The sequence below is a fragment of the Prinia subflava genome, chromosome 5 (assembly GCF_021018805.1).
Source record: "Prinia subflava isolate CZ2003 ecotype Zambia chromosome 5, Cam_Psub_1.2, whole genome shotgun sequence".
Taxonomy (NCBI): Eukaryota; Metazoa; Chordata; class Aves; order Passeriformes; family Cisticolidae; genus Prinia; species Prinia subflava.
In genome coordinates this window covers 45,793,063-45,818,837 of record NC_086251.1, presented here as the reverse complement: position 1 = coordinate 45,818,837, position 25,775 = coordinate 45,793,063, and the positions used below count along the sequence as shown (strand labels likewise).

The window sequence follows — 25,775 nt, the reverse complement described above, 5'->3', positions numbered from 1 at the left end:
GTCAGGTTCTGTTAAGCCTACTATTTATGGCTAATTGTAATTATTAATAATATCTCACTTCCCTCATATCAAGCTCTCAACAAAGGAAGATGGGTTTACTTTGAAATTAGCATATGGTATTTTATACAAACTGGCTGGACACTTAGCACCATCTGGTTAGATTAATTTGTTCTTATTTACTACAAGATCCAGTGAACAGCTGAGACTTGGAAATGCTTTTTCATTATCCTGATCTTTCCTCTGTTTTGATCATCATGTCTTCTGAAATTCATGTTCAGGAGATAAACAATTTTTCATGTTTGGTATTGACCCTTTGTCTTTAGCTTTGTAAATTTTTATCCTAAAATCTTTTGATATTTAAACCTGTTAGAGCTAGTACCATAAAATTAACAGATTATATGTAGTCAGTTGTTCTCTAGAAATGAATGCTTCTAACTCATAAAAAAAGCAGCTATTAATTGCTTCATAATTTGTATTAGACCATACTCTGCAGTTAGTTAAGTTACATTTCATTGTCTTCACTGGAACCAAGCAAGTTTCAAGTGCACATCTGTTCCTTCATTTTAGGTAAAGCAAATTACAGCTTGCTCTTGAAGCTTATTGAATAATGTAGACCAACCACTTACCTTATTAATTGGTTTTTCTTCTCTCTTTCCAGGATTACCTTGGGCATTTCCAGGATGGATAGGGAGGGGTGAAAATTGGCCCTATGACTATCCAGATATCACTGCTTATTATATTGTTTCTTGGATATTGGGAGCAAAACAGTATCATGATTTGGACATTGATTATATTGGGGTCAGTAAAGCAAAATCTCCTGTTTATTTTATGTATATTTTATCTATCTTCACTCTTAAAATCTTGGTCTTGCCTCTTTGTTGATGACTGGAGGAAGAGGAGGAGGATGGCAAGAGAATTTTTTTTCCATAATTGCAGTTTTGACTTGTACTGTTGCCAGGGGAAAGGCAGTAGTTGTGTTAAAGTCTTCCTGAAATGATGGCTGTTAAAGCAGAACAAGTGTCAAATGATTCCTACCTTCCCAGTTCTAAAACAAACTTACAAAAGAATTTGAGAGTTCTTTTTTCTTTTCTGCCTTGTTTGTTCTGCTTGTGTTTCAGCAAGCAGATAACAAAAAGCATCAGTTAACACAGTTTGAAAGTCAGCTGACATGACTTAGCATAAAATGTGGTTGTTATTTTGCAGAGGAGCAACCCTCTACAACTTTTTCTATTTTTACCTGCATTATTTATAGTAGATAAAAGTGCATGTTTTACAGTACAACTACTGTGTTGTCCTATGGTGCATTATGTGGAAATAGTGAATGAATGTCTGAGAAAAAATGTCATAAATTGGAGATGAGAGAGAGAAGCAGACAATCTGAAAAAACCCCTTCAAGTTCACTATTTGAGGAAGAAAGTGTGTTTAGGATTGCGCTAAAATCAATCCTATACTTACTGGACACTTATTTTGGACTCTTAAATGTTTTGATATGAGAAGTTTACCTGCTGAAAAGCTGAAAATCACTTCAGCACTCTAGAACAAAGCTTCTAAAAGTGTGGTTCCCATCCCTCTTGCCTTTCTGCTGCAATGTGGGAAGATGTATCTGATGCTTACCTCCTCCGGAATGCATCCCCCTTGATGTTGCTGGCTTATTTCAGTTGGGTCAGTCTTGCACTGTGGGTAACATCGTGATACTTCAGCAATTCACTTGTGGAGACAGGGAGAACCATTGCTGTTACATTTTTCTCTGCTCTGTGTTCTTGGAGTAGAAAGTAAGATCTGCACTTCATGTATTTGTGTTACTTCACAGCCTTATAAATTCTCTCCTTCCAAGAAAAGGGAATTTCTGCTTATCCAGGCAATGTGATGATATTGCATATAGCCTCATTTCTTTGTGGGTGTAATCTGAAGTACAGGGAATTAGTGAGAGGTCTGTGAAGGTTTAGAAACTGTCAAAACAATTTCAGTGCTATTATGATTGTACCTGATTAGCCTGTGCCACTCTTTGCTGTAAGTACATGTTCTATATCTTCTTTATTATGAGATGAGCCTTTCAGTAAGTAATATTTTGATTGGCTCATATCTGAAGTTTCATGTTAGCATTTATAAAAAGATGTAGAAATATCAAAATCAATTGTACATGCTTATCTCCAGGAAAGTGCTTGTACATCACTGGGTAATCTGAACCTTTACTGGTGAATGTAAGTCACAGTGTTCATGTTGTGGTTAAAAAAGAAACAAGGTTTCTGCCTGTGTGTTTTATAGGCCAGGGGGTTTGGTAGAAAGAAAGACCAGTGTTCCTGCTTTTGAATTTTGAGCCGTGTTTAGCTTAAACTACTCTCCATAAAAGATGGAAAATTTGGAGATTAGTCCATTTTGTGCCTGTTTACTTAAAATATGCTGGATCTCTTTTGTATTCAAGCCTGGATGTTGTCCTGTATAAATTAGAAAGAAAAGTAAGCTTCATCGATTTGTTCAGTATGTGAGTTATTCTCGCTCTCCTCTGTCCATGTATTGCAACAGGGGCCCATTCCACAGGCCACACCTCGAAGCCACAAGGTATTTCTCAATGATTCCTAGCAAACTGTAGAGCAATTCGTAATGTAACACTGCTGCCATTGTGGAGCTCAAGCAACCCTAGCATTCTTCTCAGTGAGAAGGGCAATCAGGGGACCTTAGAGAAAGATAAACAAATGGCTACTATGAACTTTCATACAGAATTTTCCTCAGAAAAGCTGATAACAAAACCAACCAGCACTTCCCTCTAGCACGTGGAAGCCATTGAGTTGATTAATAGATTCTATAATCTTACATATATATAAATAAAATCTTTAATTCTCCATTGACATATCCTGGTTTTTCTAAATGGATTTTACTTTCTCTTTATAGATATGGAATGAAAGGGCATTTAGTAGCAAATACATTAAGGTATGTATTCTTTTTTTATTTCTGTGACGTGCTTGTCATACTGTACACAAATAATCAGCTTTTTTAAATTTGCATAGGAAAGGGACTTTAATTATGCAACTATATCACTTACTGAACACTGTTTCTTGTAGTTGCATGTATGGAAAGATAATGTGTTCAGATATCTAGATTATTTATTTTGTGTGTCTGAAACTGTTATTTTGAACTTTGGGCATGTCAGTGTATGCAAAATGTTAGGACTTCTAAATTTTAGTGGAAGCTTCAGTTGATGCTACTATCACATAAACTTAAATTATCTTTATACCAGCTTGGATGTAGCTAGAAGTCCAAGATCTAGAATTGCTTAAAATTCTGTAGCTAAATTCTGTGGTTACAGTACCCTTAAATATTGCTATTAAACCACAGTAAAGGCTCTGTGTTTTTAACTTAGCAAAATTCAGTACTTTTTGTTCTAAAAAGCTGGAGGAACACAGTATTTCACATAACCAACCTTGAGATAGCTCTAATATTTCTCACTACCGAATGCTCCTGCAGCCCTGCCCTGCTTTGAAAACTCTCTTCTGTTTGTTACGTTGTCTTGCAGTGAAATCTTAAGCACAAGCTCCTGCTTTGTTCCTTTCCTTGTTGCTTTAAGGCTAAGACACCTCTGCTTAAAAGCAGACAAGACTCAGAGAATCATAGAAAGGCTTGAGTTGGAAGGGACCTTGAAGATCATCCAGTTCCAATCCTCCTGCCATGGTCAGAGACACCTTCCACTAGACTGTGCTGCTCAAAACCTCATCCAGCCTAGCTTTGAACACTTCCAGGGATGGGGCATTCCCATCCATTCCCCCATGTCCTATCACTACTTACTTTTGTAAAAAAGTCCCTCTCCATCTTTTCTTGTAGGCTCCCTTCACATGCTGGAAGGCAGCAATTAGGTCACCCCAAAACCTTCCTTTCTTCAGACTGAACAATCCCAAATCTGTGTCATGTCTCCTTGAGGCTTCCTCATCTGCTTGTCTTGGCTTTCTCATGTGGGGAGAAAGAATATTGAGAACAAATTGTTGAGTCTAGGAGCAACATTCTACTTTATAGCTTTTTGAATGCTGTTGAATTGGGACTGAGCATTTGGCTTCTAGAGCTGAATATTTAGTTTGAAATTTGACCTTAAAATCACCCAAATATTTACTGAAAAGTTTTGGCCTTCCTTCTACTGTATGTTAACTAGTAAGGTGTTTTTTATTAAACACCTATTTTACCATTCATTCTCTTACAGTGTCACTTGGCACCACTTCTCTCATTAGCACAATAGTTCTATTTGCAGTCTGCCATTTCACAAGAGGTCAATATATTGAAATGTACTGCTGCACACCAAACATGTTTTGTAATTCCTGTTAAATAGATCACAGATAAGCTCTTAGTTATCTGGCTAAATTTTTACTTGTAAGATGTTATTCTAGATACTTTATCCAGTAAGGCACTAGTTATGTTTCTCAATAAGTAAGAAAAAAAAGAGGATAGTAATTCTAATGCTTCAAAATTCTTGTTCAAGAAGAGCCTGTTCTTTTAGTTATATGAGGACTAGGTGTGGGGGAGATGTTCTGCATGTTATTGTGGAATGCATTTTGGGTGCATGAAGTTCTGTGCCTTTGGGTACTTCTCTTTCAGCATGGAAATTCTTCAACCTTTCATTTTGTTCTGAGCTGCTTCTGTGGTTAGGCAATTTTTCTGAGTATCTAGGTAGCTGTAATGCTTTAAATTGCAAGGACCTTATAGTATTATTCTTTTGGTAGACTTTTTAAACCGATTTCAAAGGTTTCAAACAGCTGAACAGAACTTCATTGCTACTTTTCTTCTTAGTAAATTTTATGTCTTAATTAGTTCTAGAACCAGGCTTTGATTGTCACCAACACTTGGACTTTGATTTCTGTCCTTATTTGACTACATGACAAATAGAAATGCTCCCTATTCTTCTTCACATTGCCAGAGGGCTATTACAAGAAATTATTTAAGGGTTCATGCCTACTGATCTTTGAATCAAGTTGCAAAATCTTTTCTGTGCATGCACACAGTACATCATTCTTTTATATCTAAAATTGAAAAAAGCATTTTAGACTGTGGACTGGGTTTTTTCAGATGCAGCTATATGTGCATGCTGCTGAAAATATGTTTTTAATTTTTTTCTTTTTTTTTGAATTTCTGGTTTGAGTTTTCAGATAGTACCAGCCCTCTATGAGTATGGTTCATTTTTAGCTATTAAGGCTGAGTATATTTTGTGTGGGTATATTTTACCTAAGAAGTTCCACAGACAAATGTGAGTTGTTTATCATCTTTAACAGTGGAATAGTAAAGAGAAGCTGGAAAGACAGAATAGGAATTCCTTTCTGTTGGCATGTTGGAATTCAAAGTTGGTTGCCCTCAGTTTTGTTGTAAATATGCAATTCTAGGTTCATTCATTGCTTTCCCTGAAAGTTAGTGAAACATCAGAATCAAGCAGTGGGTAAACTTAAATGTTAAACACTTTAAAGATCAAGGATTTTTTTTTTGTTCAGTGAAGTGGGCACTGAAAAAAAATATTTAGGTGCTCTTCACTTGAACAGGACAGGTGTTCAGCAGAGATTTCTGTTCTTGTAGAGAGCTGCATGGATAGGTCTTTCCTGTTTTAAAACTTCAATCCCTGTTTTTTTCAGTACACTTTTTTGGGGATCAGGTTAACTTCTTCTGATCTCTTGGGGAGGTATGTCCACTTCCACATTTCAGCCAGCTGTCATTTTTAGATTAGCTTAACAAGACTGACTTAATGATAAATCTGTTACTTCTGTGTAATGAATTACATTCATGCCAGGGAAGTCAGTATGTTGAAAATGTCCAAGTGGAGTATATGTGTGTAGGTGTGGTGCCAAAAGTTATCCAAGTGATGAGAAGCCCATTTTTGTGTAATGACTATCTCAATGTCAATGATAACCCTTCTGTTTTAAAAATACTTACTTTGTCTTAGTTGCCACCATAGCTCTTGTTTGAGAAGTGAGAACTTTTCTTATCCATCCTGACTGGTAAATAGAGACTTCCACTGACTCCTTCAAAGTTCTCGTTTTCAGTCTTAGATTTCATGTTGCCTCATTGATGAAGGCTGTACTTTAAGTGGTGTTATCTGTTACTAAGGTGCTTCGACATTATTTGGACAGACTGGGTCTGTGGAACACTGGCATCATCGCTGCGGATGGAGATTGGAACGTCTCAAATGAGATGATAGTTGATCCCTATCTTAATGATGCTATTGAGGTAGTTGGGTAAGTGTGGGAGAAGGGAGGCATTTTAAACATTGCTATTGCTTCTTATCTGTAAGTCTTCGTCTCCATTTCCAAGAGCCATATACTCTTATTTCATACTTCCTTGCTGTTTGCATTTTTTCCATCATTGTGTACAGTGGTGATGGATTATTCTTTCTTGTCTTTCTTTCTTCTTTCAGTTTAGTACGTATGTAAGCTGACCTTATCATTCTTCCATCATTTGTTTCAAGTGTCCATTTAGGAGCTGTGTTTTGGGCTTCTTAGCACTAGCAAATGACAGGAAACATCTAACTAATCTGCATGTGCATGTTCCAAGTCAGAAAAACCTTGCGATTGAATTCTTGGTCTGCAACTGGTTTTCATTTTGGGTGAACTTGGACTTTCATAGTAAAACCTAGCACCCTGGGACTTTCTGTGTCTGCAGCTGAGAGTTTTCTGGTCATATTCTAGAGCTAGAAGTTTCTGTTTCTTGCTTTTATCTTACAACAGATAATATTAGAAATGCACGCACTGACAGTAACACAGAATTAAAAACAAGCACCCAAAGTTTTTAAACTAATATAGCCTATCTCAGTTTTGGCACCTTCTGTTAGTGTTTCAGCAAATGTCAACTTAACTGTTTGCCTTCACTCTTGTTTCGTAAGACACTTCCTTACTTGCTTCTGGCAACTTAATCTGCTGCTCTTGCTCTCTTTGTAATCTCTGATTTCTCAAAATTATACATAGTTTTTAAAAAATTACATGTCCCCAGTGGAAATTACCTATGCAGATACAAATTTCTCACTTGTGTTACGTTTGTTAACTTCATCTCTGTTGTTAACCCTACTGTGATAAGAACATTCTTGTGGTTGCTCATGTACCATTTATCCTCTGTATGTTAGGAAGTATGATATGCTCATCATAGCTTAAATGAATGCATGCCTCAAGGTTTATAGCAGGTCAGTTAAGCAGGGATTTTATAAAGAAACCGCTTTCATATGTGTTGAGCTTGTAAACACTCATCACCTGAAAGTGGCTGCCTGAGAAATACCAATTAAGTGTCAGCATTAACTCATTTGGTTTAAAATAAGCTTAAAAAAACTTTCTTAGGTTAGGCAAGACTTGCAGCTCAGCAGGTGCATTAGGAAATGTTTTAGTAATGATTTCTGTGACAATACAGCTTGAAGAATGAATGCACTGACTGTGTACAGCTCTTGTTTCTTTAAAAGCTCTGCAGAATCAAAGATAGGAGTATTTGTTTTTGTTTGTGCCTTTAGGACCACAGATCACATGTTTTAGTTGTTCTTTAAAATGGGAGTTCTTTTTGTCAGAAGTTTTTCTTGAATGTCATACACATTTTTCTGTGACTCCCCCCCCACTACTGATCACAAAAAATGAAGTTAGGTTTTTCCGTGCAGTGGATTTGTTATCTGTCAAGAAGTTAAGGTTAGTGCAAAATGAGAATGCCATATTTCTCGACCAGTGCTGACTTTAAGGTGGTAACTACCATAGAGAGTTCTTGGTGGCCTAGTGAAAGATAATAGTATTTAGGTATCTGTCCTTCAAATGCTTGGGTTCAGAAAGTTCATACACATCTTGTGGTTTACCCATCAACACTGTAACATCTATGTGCCTGATCTGCAAATAGACTGTCTTGCATGAAGTGTGATATGCATTGTTTTCATCTGTGGTTGTGTGTCTGTGAGAAGAACAAAAGATTTTTAATTTTTCCTTTTATCATGTATTTTGGAATTCAGGATGGTAGAAGATGTCCTTTGAAGTAGTTTTCTGCTTGACAATCTTGTACGTTTTGTTTGGTGTAAAAGTTGTCCAAGTTGTAAAAACATAAATTGAAGCATTGTAGTTTTTTCAACTGTGCTGAAGAAGATGCTGCCTTTCCCAATATAAAGTTTTGACAAATTGGAAAACAATTTTTTTTATTTGTCCCTTCTCTCTGTTCTTTGCTCTCCTTTTTTTTTCCAAGCTGTTGAGGTACACAATGGATAAGCATGGTCTGGAGCAGGTGAGGATCATAGCCAGCGATAGACTGTGGGAGCCCATTTCCTTTGTCATGATGATTGACTCTGAGCTCCACGGAGTGGTCGATGTGATTGGGTAGGGGGTTCTCTCTGTTCTTCTTTCTTGGTGGTTTGTTTAAAGTTTATCTTCATCTTATTTATAACTAACACAGCCAAAACTTTATTTCTCTGTACTCTTACCTGCAAGAAAAGGATTGATAATATAAAACTTTCTTACTAACTCACATGAAATCACACAGTTCTTGTCCCAGTAAGAGCCTCAGCTTTTAATTGAATCAGGAGTCTTCTATCATGTTGAAGATTCCTGTTGGGCATGGTTGTACTTGTGATGGATTGAAGGTTTTTTGGACAACACTCTTTATCCTGAGAGTTTTGGTTACTCTAACTGGTATGCAAAAAGCTTTAGCTTTACAACTTAGTGCACAGCCTTGTAATTTCCACTGGTTTGTTACTGAAGTGTTCGTGATCCAGAAATTAATTTGGGCTGTAATTCTTCTTTGAGTTACAATAGCTTGATTCTTAGTTCCTATTTTGTTTTGATTACAAATTTGTGTTTGGAAAAAAAGTAACCAGCTGACTTGTTTTACTAGTTCTGGGTTTTGTCATAATAATATTTTACTATTAGACTAAATTTGAGATTGAATACTGACTTGGTGGCTGAATGGAAATGTGTGTACGAAGTGCTCATTAACTTTTCTTTTTACAGTAGCTCTAAACTTTACTTAGTAGGTGCCATAAACCTGCCTGACCCAATCACATACTTCAAATGTGTCAGTTCCTTGCTTCAATTTGAGTATTTTCCATTCATCTTTATATATCTGAACCATAGGAGGTGTAGAAATGAAGGCTTTTTCTGCAAATAGAGATAGGCAGTCAGTGTCACCAACCCTTGCCATCAGTCCCTCCCTCTGTTCTGAACATGAACAGTATCCTGGCAGTTTTTCATAGGTGGAGTCTTGGATCATGTCTGGATGAAGCTCAACAGTTTTTAACTGTCTAAGTAAGCTGTATTTGCTTAACTCTTTATAAGTGTAAGTTTTACATCCCTACTGATTCAGTCTTATCAGGGAAATGAAATACTCTATTGTTTATTTCAGCTTTTATTGGGCAGGAATATTGACACTTAAGAAACACCTTTTCAGGAGTGTAGAAAGACAAATTATTCCTTCTCTGCTTTGTTTTTTGCAAGCTATGCACTTTAAGCCATTACAAAAACCTTTTGCTTGGTACTAAGGCAATACTTAGGTTTCCAAGCCAAAGGGGAAATACACAGTAATCTGTACAGCAGAGCAGAATGTAGCTAAAGTCCTACTATGTGTTACCTTACCATTAGTGAAGCTATGTATGAAGGACCACGACACTGGGAAATGGCACATTGTCCACTAGAGGGAAAATGAAAAAAACCCAACAGTCAGCCTAGAAAAACTGGTGTTGTATTCCTGCCACAAATGTATCAATTTGTCAAGTTGCAGGCTAATAGTAAAGGACATAGTTTCATGGTAGTGTTCATATTGTGTTCGATGAATGTGCTAAATGAGGAAAATCACAACCCTGTTTTCTGCAAGTGGTTTAAAAGGTTTTATTTCAGTCAGCAAACGTTGCACGGTGGGTCAGTGTTGTGACTGAGTATAATCAAAGTCTCCAAAGGCAGAAGGGATCTCTCCTCATAATAAGGAAGATCTTGAAAAGAAAATTAGCTGTCTTTATGTTTCAACTATTATCAGTTTATACCCCTGTAACTTCTCTAGTCTAACTAGCATATTTTTTTGAAACCTGAGTTTATTAAAAAAGATGTACAAAATCAGTCAAGTTCATGTTTAGTTCTAAGACATTCATGCAGCTAAATTCTTAGCATAATGCCTAGTGCTGTGTCTTACTGTTGGTTTTACATTATTTATGGTTTTGTTTAAGATTGTATGAATTAGCATGTATTTCGTCTATTCAGTACATTATGGTAATAACCATCTTCAAGTTCAATTTTCAGGACAGAGATTTGCTTTAGCAAGCTGTGAAAATTGCATGGTACTTGTAAATCTAAGTTTATCTATTTCCTATCATGTAATATAAGAAATAACCTACTGATGTAAATACTAAAAGGTCTGGCATGTTACAGCTCCCCCTTGTTCAAGTTTCTTGTATTCCACTTGTGGTATTCCAAAACAATTTATTTTTCAGTTTGAAGGAAGTGAATCATTGCCGCTGTATGTACTTCCAGACTTTTTGTCTTTGTATTAAGTGCTATTTCTTTTCAAAATATTGTGTAGGGCTCACTATCCCGGGACAAAAACAGTGCCAAATGCTGTGTTAACTGGGAAGAAGCTGTGGTCGTCAGAAGATTACAGTACTTTCAATAATGATGTTGGTGCAGGCTGCTGGGCTCGCATCCTCAACCAAAACTACGTGAACGGAAACATGACCTCGTAAGTGCTGGGCTCTGCTGCTGGCTTTCACAACCTGGGCTGTAAGAGTTATTTAAGGTACTGTGTAACACATCCATCTGCTCTGGTGACAAAACAGGTCAACTGGAAGTCAGTGTGGTCTGAATTCAAATATAGTAAGATAGGGAGTCTGCTGTTCTGACTGCTTTCTGGGGTAGATGTCCCACAAGTTTTAGTGTATTCTTGTTCCCCAGCACTCAATGGTTTATGCAGTTAATTTCAGATGCCTTTGAGCCTGATGATAATTATTAAAAAAATAATGGTCGTAAGAAGAGCTAACAGTGAAAAACATTGGAGGAAAATAATAATAAAACTTATTTATTATATTTTTCTTAAAAGGTCTTTATCTGATTGTTTGTTTTCAGTTAAACAGATAATTACAGATAATACAGATAGATAATTGTCTAGTTTTTCCATACATCTTCCTCCTCAGAATCCATTCTTAAACATGCTGTATACTTTTGATAAATTTACTGTTTTCTGCTCATTTTCTTTCCAAACTGAAAACTGTAAAAAACCCCTTCTTTTTACTGGGAAATGAGATTAGTCGGTTTTAGAGAAGAATAGAAAATATAGTTTGATGTTCCTCGTGCAGCAACTGGTAATCTGAAAAAAAAGTTTGAATAAGGAAAATGTAGAATAAATCAAGATGTAAGCAAAATTGTTCAAAGCTTTTAGATTCTTTGTAACTTCATTTTGGAAAAACAAAGAGAAATATTGTCTGTTGCTTCAAGTGGAGTGAATGAAAAATCACTGATACTTGTAAAGGGAATTTTCTTTAGTCACCTGGTTTCTACAAATTTTTTGTCTTCTCTGCAAGCTGAAATTTCAAAGATGACTATTTCCTGCATGAATTCTTGATCATTCTTTTTACTTCTTAATCCTCATATAATTTAATATCTTAATTTGAGGTCTTTCTTTTCCCATTGTTTTTCTATTTTTCTAAGTCCTTTCAAATTATGTATGCCCCATTTCTTTCACAGCCTATCAGCTAGGCATATGTGTTGTATTTATAAATTATTGTAGAAGTAGTTCCAATAGTTCCAGATGTCCAACAGTGAAGTTATCTTGGCTTCTATACTGAAAACTAAAATCTTTCTGATGAAAATCAGTTTATCTTTCTGCTAAGTTTGTTTCCTTTGAAGTTGAGTTTCCTGGTTTTCTTTCTAAGTTTGAAATCAACAGAACAAGTTTGATGTGAGAAAGCTGAGTTTACAGTTCAAGAGTTGTTTATTTTATGATCACGTTTTTGTAGAATTACAGGATCTCTTCTGTATGTATATATAGTGTGATAAGTCTGTGGCAGTGGCTTTAGAATGAGGCCTTTGTGCTCACCTGTATGCAGTAGCAAAACATATTGACAGCTTTTGCCTTCTGCTTAACTGCTCTGTTAAGCTGTATTGTAGTGTTGATATATTTAATTTCCATACTTAAGGCCCAGAGGTCTCAAGTTTAAAGTCCTTGCAAAACATTTTCAGTGAGCGCCAAATCAAAGTTTGTGAAGTGATTATCCTTGTCAGGATAGAGCAACAGCTCCTCTAGGATGGCTGGTTAAAATTGTTTTCTGTTTGTTACTTATATGGATAAAGATTTTTTTTGATGGTACTTAACTGCTTCACTGAAAAACTTCACCCAAAACAACTACCACTGTGCACAGAAATAACCAAGCAATCACAAAAACCTCAACCGAACAACACCTAGCAAAAAGCTGTGGACTTTGCTAACAAAATTTTTTTCCCTTCAGAACAGGAAAAAGACCCAAACAAATGGAGTCTTTACTCTCAATACATGTTTCTTTTAATGTACAACTTTTTGTGGTACTGTATCCAGAGAATTTATCACCCGTTTTGGAAGAAGTTCTCAACACTGGAAGCTGATTGGCTTTATTTTCCTCTCCTGTGGGTTTTCTTTTCCCTTTTAGCTAGAAAGATATTCCCTCCACTCCCTAAAGTGTTGTACTAAGTTAATCTAATTCTATCTGTATGAATGGAGAAAACACCTGTTTTTCTTCCAGAACAATTGCGTGGAACCTGGTGGCCAGTTATTATGAGGAGTTGCCCTTTGGTCGATGTGGGTTAATGACAGCACAGGAGCCATGGAGTGGCCACTATAAAGTTGAATCTCCTATCTGGATTACAGGTGAAAATTTTGCAGTTACAAGCTGATGATCTGACACCAAACATCACTGTTTTTTCCAAGACTTTTATTTATTTAGTGGTTTTATGTGTATTATTTTTTGTATCAAATTGAGGTAGATTTGTGGAAAGTTTTGTGAATGCATTAAGAAAGAAAAATATCTCATTTCAATAGAAAGCAGAAAGATATAAGAGTAAGGGAAACATTTGTACTTGACCTTTAGCCGTATCAGAAATGAATAAGCTGCTACCTTTATAGCTGTTACTATTAAAATATTTTGATCTGAAGTGCCCATAAAGGTTAATGTGTTTTCCTGTTTCCCGTTTTTATGTTTAATCTTTGAGTATCAATCAATTCCATTTGGTACTCCTCAGTTTGCAAAAATGGAACAAAGGACCTCTGTATTCTTTTCCTGCTTGACGTTCTTGGCTTGTGTAAATCAGCATTTCCTTGAGCTTGGGGAAAGGGAAGCACGTTCATGTAGTGTTCATGGACACATGGATTCACTGGCTACTCTGCAGTCCTGTAATAATTTACTGTTTTGCTGCAGTTCTTAGAGCAAGTATGCAGTGCCGTGAAGGAGGAATAAGACAAATGCTTTAATTTTTGTTCTGCTGCTAGTTTCCTATGTATGTAAAAGCATTAAAGGAAAAATGGTCACAGTTTCTCTTGAACAGAACAGCTGAGTAGTTGTTTCTGTGTCTGTGTTGCTCAGGATTTTCATGATCTGGGTCATAGTCTTCTTTGATAGTTTCACTTACTTTCTGAAAACCCTACTTATTTAGTTATTCCTCATGGAGTTGCCCATCTATGCTTTCTCTGCCTCAAATGTTTACTTTATTTAAAGAAAAAAAGATTTGGGAAAATCTAAACTGTGATGAATATTCAAATTAAATGGACATGATTATCTTATATAGTTTGTACTTAATGTCTAAATAATTGCTGTCATTTTAACTATTTTGTCTGCCATATTGTTGATAGTTTTAGTTTTGCCATAGTGTAATTCTGTAATCTTTCCTCTTACATAGGTAAATTTTGTTTTGGAAGTTATATTACTTTCTTCCCCAAATCAAGCTTCAGTTTTCTCAGCATGTATGAGAGAGAAATTAATTAAGCCTACAAATGGTACCATTTTTATTAAGTCTTAATTGTTTTGTTCTGATTTTTATCTCAGCACACACCACACAATTTACTCAGCCCGGCTGGTCATACTTGCAAGTGGATGGACACCTAGAAGGAGGTGGCAGTTTTGTAGCTCTGACAGATGGCCTAGGGAACCTTACCATCATCATTGAAACTATGGTATGTGCATCTGCAGTTCCAGTGGACTAGAGAAGTTACAGGAAATGTTTTTCATGAAGAACCTGTCTTGATCTATGTAGCTTGGTATCTGTGAATGTTCTTTGATACTTGTAGCTTTATTAGTGAGTTCACTAGAGGTTGTTTTTTCTATCTGAACTTTAAATACCTAGTTGAGACTTCCTGGAGGCCAATGTGTATGCCATCTTCATCTTTTTATTGCACATTAGCTTTAATTGGATGACACACTGGGAGGAAGTTCTATCATGTTCTTTCTTAAAATATATATTAGAAATAAAGTTATTAAACTACTGTAATTGCAGCTATTAAGATAACAGTGAAATAAATTATAGCTCTTTTAATTTCAATTCTGTGCTGTAGGTTTTTCATGAATGTTGCCATGTGTTCCATTCTAATAATGTTTGTCTCTTCTGTTACATTTTTTTTTTTCAGAGTCATAATCACTCGAAATGTATCAGGCCTCCATTGCCAAATTTCAGTGTCACACCTCAGAGAGCAACTTTCTACCTTGGAGGGTCATTTGTAAGTAGGTCTTTAATAGATTTGATCAGCCTTGTAAAATGAATTGCCACTCATAATCAAATACATGCAAGTCAGTATCACAGGTTAGCAAGAAATTAAGTCTCCAGTGTTGGAGGTTGTTTCACATCTGGAAAAGTTTTAAGCATTCTGGTTCTGTTTTACCATGATATTCAATGTCATAATGTAAATTTCAGAATTGCTGCCTCCCAGTCTAATCATCTGTGTATTGAAGAAGAAATTTCACAGGACATAAATGCAACTAAATTCTTCTTTAGAACTTATTCCAAGACTGGGTGCTCTGACATACTAACATGGTTTGTCAGGCCAGTACAGCCATGGTCTTTCTAGTTATCAGTTCATTTTCAGGGGAATAGCTGTAGTTGATTTTTACTGTAGGTTTTGTTGTTGCATCCTGTGAAGAGATATTCTTAGAGTCTCCCAGCTGTTGATTTATTTTCTTTTTTAATCTTGCTAAAGTAAATTTCTCTCTGAAATATGAACAGTATTTCACAGTGTAAACTGGGAGGAGTCATTGTTAGTTGATTCAGATGATTCCTTCTCAGAAGTTGATAGTTACTTATTTGGAATTTCATTTTGATTTTTTGGCAGCAGTAATTTCCTTTAGGAAATTAGGAGGAGATAATTTGGATGATACTTTTGGCAATAAAATGGTTCACTTAGGAAAAGTAGTTGAGTGTCAGTTTGGGCACACAGCTCCCTTTTGGGGAAGTATCAGATGGCTTATCCAAACCAAGCTCTAGGTCACTTGCTTTGTTGTTGATGTTGGTAACTGAAAAGAAATTATGGGGGTTAGGTGTGATTAAAATCTGATAACTAATAATAGTTGATATGCTGTAGTATTGCAGAAGGTTGGAGACATGTAAGTAAAATACTTGGCTCAAAAATTAAAATCAAGGAACTAGTAACTAGACTGAAGGCCTCATCAAAGTGAAACTAGCAGGATATTATTTCAGTCTAGTTACTTCTCAGAGGAGAGCTTGTACCCAAGGTATATTGTTGGTGATAGAGAAGCTAAAGATTGTGTCTGTGTTTGCACTGCTTTCTGTCTTTGTAAGAAATGTTAAGACATGTTAGGACAATGCCTTACCGATGAATAATCTATGAAAGGCATATGTAATTAGCTGAATAGAGTTGTGGTCTCCAATGTGATCAATAGTTTTAAAATAACAAAAATTAGACACCCCTAGAGGACTGGTATATCTTGAGTTGAATATTCAAGGTTGTTTATTTTGCTGTTGTTGTGTTTTAAATTGTGTGGTGTGTTCTATTGTAGTATATGGTGGAAACCCTTCAAGTGTGGCATTCTAGACTTGATTTTGAATCTGGAAACTCCAGTCTTTTCCAGCAACTCCATCCTGTAAACGTAAGTTGATCAGTTTTAATTACAGTCCCTCTGCAGTGTCAGATGTGTCTTCCCTCTTTGGAGAAACTCCTCAACTTTCATGTTTAAGCTGCATATTTAGGGCATATTTTAAGGCTGTCTGACTGCAGTTTTACTGGCTATATACAAGCTTACTTGGAGGTAATAAAGAGTTTGGAAAAAAGGAGTTTTAAAAATTTTTGAGAGATATTTAAATAAATGCTGAGACAAGAAGATGGGATTTTTGCCTTAAATTAAGACTTCAGAGGATCTTCTTTACTTCTGGAACTTGGGTATTTTGTCATTTAGTTGTTAACTTTTGCAGCTTGAGCTTTCTCCAATTCCAGGTATGGAGAGGAAGCGTTTCTTTGGATCTAGATGTGGATGAAGTCTACACTTTAACCACACTCAAGACAGGACGGAAATGTGTTTTCCCAGAGCCGCCTCCTCCTCAGCCCTTTCCTTCAAATTACAAAGATGATTTCAATATACGTAAGCCAGAATTCTCTTATCCAAAAACTCAATTCACACACAGATATAGTTGTAATGTAGGAATTGTAATGTAGTAAGTTATGTTATTTGAATCCTCTACATGAGGTAGCCTTAAGATCTATTTTGGTTTTGTTTATTTATACCTGTTTTTCCACCAACTTACACCTGTATGAGTGTACACCTTACTCTTGCAATGAGGTGTGTTTAATTTAATGTCTTACGTAGTGTTCATGTGTTTGCAAAACCGGTGTCTGCTTAAAAGCTTCCATTCTGGGGACTGCTTTGGTATTGCAAGTTAAAAATGTGGGGAAGATTTTCAGGGGAAATTTCTGAAAACAAATACACTGAAGAAAAATAATGTTTTAGATTTGATGTGTATTTTATTTTCTGAACAGGTAATCCACCTTTCAGTGAAGCCCCAAATTTTGCAGATCAGACAGGTGTGTTTGAATACTTTGTAAATGCTTCTGACCCAGGAGATCATGTGTTCACGCTCCGCCAGGTGGTGGTTCAGCGACCCATCACTTGGGTTTCTGATGCAGACCAGACCATCAGTGTCATAGGAAATTTTAAGTGGTATGTAAATACTGTTTTGTAGTGGCATCTGGGGAAATGTCCTCCTCACCAGTGCGAGTAATGATCAGTTAATCTGTCTCAAGCCTCATTTCTTTTGGACAGAGGGCTTTTGCTTTTGCCTTCAGATTCTCTGTAGACATGTAGGAATAATGTTTCAGGCACTTACAAAAGTCATTGAGCTCTGCTCAGGGCCAAAGGTCAGCTGTCTCTGTCTAAATGACTCTTAAAAGATGGGGAGTCCACCACATTTCTTGGTTGTTTAGCCTAATGCTGTGCTGTCTTAGAATGTTGGTTTTCTTTTTGCTTATGTCCTGCTGGGCGTATTTGTTCAAGCTAATTTTTTACACTAATGGATCTGAGTTGGCATACTACAAACACCAATGTGTTCCCTGAATTTCTTATTTCTCAAGAAATAAGGGCCAAGAAAAGGATTAATTTTGAATTACATAAATTTGAGTTATTTGTTAGCAGTTCGATCAGTCTCATAACTCTCAGACTATTTCATGGATAATTCAATTGTATGCGTTGCAGACTGCCATCTTCTGAGCAGTTCCTAAAGTTGTGTGGATTTGATGCCAGTGCTACTTCAACCACTTTTATTTCTGGGTGAAAGTAACTGAGGTTTACTGCTTTGATAAAAGTATGGTTACAATTGCAATTCTTTCTAGGAGCTAAAAAATTGCTAGAAGCCACACTGATGGTAGTTCAGAATCAAGCAGCATATTTTAGAATAATGTTTATTTAAAATTAATAAGCATTTGGGAAAGAGCCTGTTAACTAATTTTGCTTTTAATGTAATAATAAACTTCATGTTTATAACTTTCTCTTCTGCTTAGAAGCCTAGCGTAAATTCTTCTGGTATGTTCTTTAAAATAGCCATTCTGTCTTTCTTTTTTTTCACTTTAATGAGATCATTGATCTGGCAGGTGCTTTTTCAGAACATGCTTCTAATTTCAGGCCTGGAGATGTGATTGAATCACTCTGATCCAAAGCCTGGAAGAATACCACCCTCTTGTACTTGGAGGTTGTTCTTCAGTTATCTGATGTTTTCTTTTGCAGCCCTCTGTAAAGAAAAATCTCATATTTCCCCTATAATGAACTTCCCTCATTGAGTAAATCATACTCAGTGATTCCTATAACAGCTACATAGGACATATTCTTAAATGACTGTACTGTGATTCCTAAAAGCTTTCTATTATTTGGTTTTGGTTCTGTTTCTTTCTGAGGCTTCATCTTGCTTTCAAAACTAAGCTTGCTTTCTGAATACTCAGTTTATTATTCCAGTTTTACTGGTCTGTAATTTCTCATAATGCTAGTCCTTAGTTTCAGGCCCTCAAGTTTGTTTGCTTCATCCTTGGTTTAAGACTCAGCCTGTCCCTGGCAGATATTTTCAACAATGAGCACCTGCTATTGGAATTCTGAACCAATCTTGCATTAAATTTCTCAGTGGGATCCTTCAGTTGTCAATGGGAATTTATCATGATTCAATTTCAGGACTGTTTTGTTTGGTTTAGTTTGGATTTTAAACTTGTGAAAAGTTTTAAAATTTTAAAATTTTTAAAACATGTGAAAGCTTTTTGCTCTCTTATCCTGAATTTGTTAGTGTTTTTCTGTGATTGTTTCATTGAACGTCAGTATATTCTGAAAGTATTGCTATGTAATTATTTCTGTATTGCTTTGAGTCTCTTTATAATGGCTTAAGGAAAATGGGAGGGGTCTCTTTTTTGAAAAATGGGGAGTCAAGAAAGTAATCTTTTTTGTGTAATGACTATATATTCAAGAATCAGGAGCATTATATTAGAATGAAAACTCAGGCTGTTCTTGCTATGTCAGAAGTGAGAAGAAAAGTTGCTACAATAGATATTCTCTGATTCAGTTATCGGCTGAGCTGCTGTCACAGAGAGTCTTTTCACATTCTGTACATAATAATAGATAATTATTACTTCTTTAGTAAGTGACCTTATGGCTGTATTTGTATAACAAGTACTTGCAGACATGGGATATAGATCCATTAATGGGGGAAAGAAATTTTATGGTTAAGAGCCTTGCAGTGCAGCTCTGGGGAGGAGGAAGTTGTGTAAATTTTCTAAGTGCTATTTGGAGGTTCTTATAGTACTTTGCTTTATTCTTCTCTACAGCTCTCATTGCATGCACAACAGTGTTTCACTGTTGAGCTGGAGTATAATCTCAGGAAATCAATTTCTACATGATGCCTACTCAGAAAAATGGATTCCTTCCTTGTTAAAACACTGAACTTCTCTTACAGGGTAAACATGACAGTCACTTGTGACATCTACATAGAAAAACCTCGTGATGGAGGCGTGTTTATTGCAGGAAGAGTTGACAATGGGGGGATATATGTGCGACGTACCAAAGGAGTTTTCTTCTGGGTTTTTGCAGATGGCACCTACAGAGTCACTGGGGATCTAGGTAAGCAGCTCTTTGTGAAAGTGGATGCTGGCATATGGACATGCCATTTTGATAACTTTGATAAAAACTGGTAACACTCAGATTTTATTGTTCATTTGTTATTACTATGAATTTAACCTGCTGTTTTCTAATGATGACCACTTTTCATATGTAGAGAAAGCATCTGAAAGCTACTGGCTGGCCCATTTCTCAGGCTCAGCCTTCTGGAGTTTTAGTTTTGCCGCTGACAAAGTCTGTTTTACACTAGCAGATATGAACTACTTTGCTTTTCATAAATAATCTGATACAATGTTAATTACAGAAAGATTTACTCGGTATTCTTAAACTACACATAAAAAAAATCTGATTGAGATGAAATGGCTGTTCTTAGGGAGCAGTTCAAGTCACTGTAGTTATATCTGGCATAAGTGATGATCATAAGTGGCCTCCTGTTTCCTCAAATTATGCATCCTCCTGTTAGTGTAGCTCAGTGGAGTGGGCACATATTCTACTTGTGATGCATGTGTGTTCATCTGTAGAGTGCTTGACAGGCACATGGAAGAGTGTATGATAATACTTGATCAATAGCTGAAAGTTCTTTCCATTTTGTTTTGACGTAAGAGCATGTTTACTTGTTCAAATGCATTTCCTATCACTTCACAAGTCTAAATTAAATTTTTCTATAGTTTCTGATGGGTCAAATGTAGCTTCTAGATCTACGGTATAGCTGATAACATATATTTTGTGTGTGTGTGTCTGTGTTCCTTTCCACTTTTGCCATGGACAGGTAGCATAAAGAAGGTTTTAGATAGCTTCTCTTAACATACCAGTGCTCCCTAGGGAAACTTTGCAATACGTAATTCCATAAAAATTTAAGTTTTAGCTGTATGGAAATAAATACTAGTCTTTAGGATCAACTCAATTTTTATTTGTAATAAGACCTAACAATATTACCTGATTAGTTTCTCAGGCTGTCAGAAATAATTTTTCCTAGATGAAATGAGTGGATTTTGATCAACTACACCATTATTTCAGGCTGAGACTTTTGTTACACAATGTGTTATTTTTTCTGTACAGCTATTTTCAGTTGTCTTTATATTTTTCTAGAAGGGAGCCTGAATGTTAAATTATCTTGCAGCAAAAACTGTCTACTGAATAAATGAAGACTCGTAGCACTTAATTTTTTTCAGATCTTCAGCTTCCCTCCAGGTGTCCTTCACACCCCATTTTTGCTTAGATTAAATTTTGGGTAGAACTAAGCAACATGATAATGTGGGCAGCTCAAACCCTGTGTTTTAAAATAGTTACAAACAATATGTAAACAAGACAATCTATAGAATGAGGAGAGTGATAGCTACTGCCACCCTTTGTGAACTTGTACTCTCCATAGAGTGAGTCCTCATCTCATGCCAAATTGCCAAGAGCATTGAGGATTTCAGTGAGAAAACAGTTCTGGCACAACAGGAGAACGTACTGAAAATGCCAGGTTTGCATATTAAGCGTTCCGTGCTGCAACTGAAATTGGTAAAATGTCAGTCCTGAACACTTCTGAAAAATAGATATTATCCTTTCACTGGCTTGGTATTTATCAGTTTCAGCAAAGGGCTGAAGTAAAACTTTGCTAACTTAAGCATGTTTTGCAGCTGGACAAAAAGTATTAATGAAAGGACTTGCTGGTGTCCGGGATAATGCATGGCACACACTTACTCTCAACATTCAGGTAAGGACACAGGCAAAAAGCAAGAAAACCACTTATGAAACTTCCAGTCCTAAATGGTTTAGATGAAACTGTGCTATACTATTGATGGTGTACTTGCATTAGTTTACCCTATCAAAAACATAAATAGTATCTGTTATATTAAACCACGATTAAAATAGCATAGTTCCCTTTGCAGGCTAAAGCCTTGTATGTGGAGCTAGTTGAGGACTGGGAAACTCAGATAAGTTTCCCAGTCCTTTACTGTGAGTTCCTTCTCTGCTGTGATGGAGGAGCGCAGGCATTGTGTTACTGTATAAATGGGCTGCAGTCAGTGAGAGGCCTGTCTGCATTTTTTCCCTTCCCTCCCACTCCACCCTTTTTTGACCATAGTGACTTGGGGAGGAAAGTAGCCCCAGATTGTACTCTATATACCCCTGTGCTCTTCAGTGGGTGTGACATTGGTGCAAGTACCTAAAAGGCTTTAAGTTCCTCTTCTGAATGCTGAATCCCTTTTCTAATGTAACATTTGCAACTGCAACTGGCTTGAAATGTGGGGAAGCTTGAATCCTAGCTGGGGAGATTTACTAATGAAGGTAACTCTTAAAATGATGCACTGAGTCCCTCATGCTAAAATGCTACTGAGTAATAGAAACTGTTTTTTGTCTCTTGTACTATCACATTCGGAGACAAAGGGACACTTGCACCTAAGGCATTCACTGAAATGCATATAGTTTAGTTTTGGCTTTGGTGCAGTTATATTTATGACAGTGCTTGCCATTTGTAAAATGGGCCAAGACTGAAGATGAAGTTAATCACTTAAAACTCAAAACAGTGTTGGTAATTTCAAAATTACAATGCTTCAAACTTCCATCTGTGTTGTTAAAGTATTTTGTACCTAGTATGCCTTTGATGTAATGAGGGAAGTAGAGCCATCTTTAAATAGTTCTCACACTGATTCCTTGAAAGACGTTTTTTGCTTTTACGAGTATCTATAATTGTCTTTCAGATGAAGAAATACAAGTAAACTGAAATACTTTTTTCTAAATACTGTTTAGTGGAATACACAAAAGATAAATTGTAATTTTTCCTGAAGCTGCTTTTAATTTCAATAGCTGTCTTGAAGTGGCTTGAGTGATACTTGAAAGTCCTGCTCTCTCCTCTTTCTTTCAGCTTAATGACTAAATTACATCTTTCTTTACTTTTGACTTCTGCCTAATTCTGCAGAATCAGTGCCAAATGTATGGTATCACCTTAAGAAAGTCGGACTGTTTTGAAAGAGTCTGATACAGGGAAGAGAAAAACCATTTTACTCTTCAGGTTCTACACCGAGTTAGCAAAGCTGTGAGTGGGAGTGTAGGAACCTTTAATGTATTCACTGTAAAGGCATTAGATCTGTTTCACTGAACTGATAGACACCAGAAGATTCTATGCAATATTTAGACGCATCTCTGCATGAAAAATGTGTGAAATGAAGTTGAAAGTTGACTTGACATCCTTCTGCTTTGTCTTGTCTCCCATGTGAACAGGCTCAGTGTCTAACAGACCCTGGATTTTACAAAGCTAACATTTTGCTTTTTTGACAGGGCGACTCTGCCTCAGGACTGTTAAATGGTTATCCTCTCTGGGAGAATGTCACCATTTCTAGCCCGGGGAACGGCTGGGCTGCTCTCGGAACTCGCTCGTTTGAGTTGGCACAGTTCGACAACTTCCACGTCGAAGCTTGCTGAGGTGGCTTTGGCGTTTGGAGAACCTGGTTCTCATGTTACTTTGAGTAAGAGCCAAGTCAAACTTGGAGGAGAGCTGAGTGCTAAACTGTGATTGATCTCTTGGCAAAGAGTCTGGATTCGGTCCGTGTTATTAGTTAAAGGTTTACTTGAGTAGATATCAACATGATTGTAGCTTTATCGTCCCCTGTTGCTGTGGGATTTTTGCCCTTCAGTTTTGGGGGATAAATTTTAGTTCAGGGTAATGATGAAAACAAATTCTTGGATTTAAATATCTTTTAATAACAACTTACCAGCTCACTTCTAAGATAACTTAAGAAGTTAACAGAAGACAGATGCGTGTTAAGCTGTGTTTTTTAACACTTCCACTATTATGTCCATTGCTTTCACTGTGAAAGAAAGAATTAAATGCCAGTAAGCCTTATGAGCCAGTGGGCCTCATACTTTTGTAGGTCTATCATTCTCAAATTTCATGTGGATAAAGTACCTAGATTTCCTATCATAAAAAAAAGATGTTTTGTCTGTTTTTTTGCTACAGTCTGTGACTAGACATTACAGTACTCCAAGTGCATTTGATTACTTCTTTCAACTTTTGTTGCCAGCCCTAAAATATATCCTATTTTCAGTGGAAGGGAAATGTGCCTTATGACTGATCAGGGAGTGCAGGATGTGGCTTATTTCTAATCTACCTCCTCTTTCCACTGAAAGGGTTGAAATGGATGAAAGGATACCATAACTTAGTTTGTTGATGATAATATTGTAGGGGTTTTTGCATAGTGCAAAGAGTAAAAACATTGCATCATGGCTGTTTTCATCTCAGGTCACATGTGGAAACTGGCCTTTTGTTCCTAGAAACTTGGGCAAACATCTTTCTCTTTTGATCGATTTAGAGCTTTGAATAGAAAATAATTAAATCTTAACAATGATATTCAGTTTATTATATTACTGTGACAGAGGAGATATGAATAGTATCACTTCCTGGTATAAAAGAAATTAAAAAAAAAATCAGTCTTTGCCTTTAAGAGTTCGCAGTCCAATCATAGGGTAATTGACAGTAGGTGGACACAGAGGGAATTGTTTAGTGTGCCAAGCAGTGGTCTATGACACAAGAATGTCTGTTTTTAAACTTTTCCTAGCTATCGTGGAGTGAAGTTCAGAGGGTAATTCAGATCCTTGGGAATGGAGAACAATTAATTGAGAATATGAGGTACTGAATGGGTTTTTCCTCACACACATTTACAGTTCAACTGGCTCCAGAATTTTTCTTGTTTGTTATTGGTCAGTTTGAATGAAGATGGTGTCTATTCCCATGATGAAACCTGCCTCCTGTGTCCATCTACTTTTCTCATTCACATCCTGTTTAATTGACAAGCAAATTGTTCCACATACTTGATAGGGCTCTAGTAGCTATATGAGCAGGCAACATCTGGAGAAAAAGATTTGCAGTGTACTTTGATTTATAAAGATTATTCTTCTGATCCCCTTTATTTTGAAGGCTGATTCCAGTAATTGTTAACTTCAGTCTTTGAAGTTGTTATCTAATATGAAGTTAATGTTATACAGATAATTCCTGGAAAATTTTTATAAAGTTGATCTTCTATTTTCATTTTTGGAGAAGAGTTTTTAAAATTCCATTTCTAGTAAGTAAAAATGTTGTGTCTTTTAGCTGCTATATTGATACTACTTATTCATACTTGGAAATTTCATACATGGCAGTAACCTTGAAAAATGCTTTAAACCACTAAACTTTACAACTCTAGTAGAAGGCTTCCAAATGTTAAGTAACTGTTTACTTAAGTGGGTGAAAAATGAAAGGCAATTTTCCATGTCATTTTCAAGTATGGATGCAGATGTGTTCATTACTTGCTTGGTTTCCTAAGGCATGTCACTGGTCACTCCACATGCAAAGGAATCTGATTTTAGGTCCTTGTGTTCAAGTACTAGGAGTATAATAATCTCAGAATAAATTTATTTTAGCTGTGATGGATTTTTGTAGTTGGATGCTCCGTGGAGACTTCTGTGACTACAGAAGCAGAGAGAGATCAGCAATGATGCAGATGTTCCAAAGGAGCTGTCCATTTTAACCTAATGCACTAGTGTGATAAGCTGTACTGTTGTATTGTGTACTAAACACAATGTATTGTGTACTAAACACAATGTATTTTATCACTGGAAATGTTGATTGTTTTTTCCTAATCTTAATTTACAATGTTTGAGGATTAAAGTGTTATGAACAGAGTAAGTGATTTAATGGTGACATAATGTTATTCATCTTTATATGTCTGTAATTCTTCACCCTTCGGTAGACTGTAATATGTTTGGCAATAACAAGCTGTCGGGTTTTTCACTGAGGGGTGGATTTATGTTGTTGATTATAAATGCTAATCATTCCAAATGGACAAATAAAACACTTAAAAACATTTATTTGTGCAGAATGCTTCTGTAAAATGGGTCTTGGTTTTCTCCAGCAAGAAAGCTGACAATTTTTCCATTGTGATTTCTGATAAATATGCTTGGCATTAGCTTAATTGGATTGGAAGAGTATAGCAAACCAGTCCTTATTAAAAATATCTCAAAATCCATATGCATTAGGACTGTGCTATTGATTGAATGATTTTCTTATAGCAGTCAATATACATTTTGCTTCTTTCTGATTTTTTGATTTGGATTTTTTTTTCATTTAGTGAAGGGAATTAAATTGTATTTGAGGACCAATGATGCAAAACTGCTGAGTATTAAGGTCTTGTGAGACTTAGCTGAAAGTCAGTTTCTAGGTTTGGAAATAGACAGTATTGTAAGGATGGTCTTCTATGGTTTAAAGACTTTTTTGTTTCGAATATCCTTCCAAATCTATCTTCAC

At 36.2% G+C, this 25,775-nt stretch overlaps 1 protein-coding gene across 2 annotated transcripts in view; it reads left to right on the top strand.

Moving 5' to 3' along the window:
• GALC (galactosylceramidase) overlaps positions 1–25,335 on the top strand; it is a 31,335-nt gene extending 6,000 nt beyond the window's left edge. The window contains exons 5-17 of one of the 2 annotated variants that reach the window (XM_063399117.1): positions 659–798; positions 2,890–2,928; positions 8,164–8,294; positions 10,483–10,638; positions 12,671–12,795; positions 13,967–14,094; positions 14,545–14,634; positions 15,929–16,018; positions 16,363–16,507; positions 16,903–17,083; positions 19,350–19,513; positions 21,136–21,212; positions 22,775–25,335. In XM_063399117.1, the coding sequence (XP_063255187.1) occupies positions 659–798; positions 2,890–2,928; positions 8,164–8,294; positions 10,483–10,638; positions 12,671–12,795; positions 13,967–14,094; positions 14,545–14,634; positions 15,929–16,018; positions 16,363–16,507; positions 16,903–17,083; positions 19,350–19,513; positions 21,136–21,212; positions 22,775–22,918 (1,610 nt within the window). In that variant the 3' untranslated portion in view covers positions 22,919–25,335. Of the gene's footprint in view, positions 1–658; positions 799–2,889; positions 2,929–6,072; positions 6,201–8,163; positions 8,295–10,482; positions 10,639–12,670; positions 12,796–13,966; positions 14,095–14,544; positions 14,635–15,928; positions 16,019–16,362; positions 16,508–16,902; positions 17,084–19,349; positions 19,514–21,135; positions 21,213–22,774 lie in introns of both variants that reach the window. The other variant, XM_063399118.1, reaches the window with a different exon arrangement.
• The last annotated feature ends 440 nt before the right edge of the window (positions 25,336–25,775 follow it).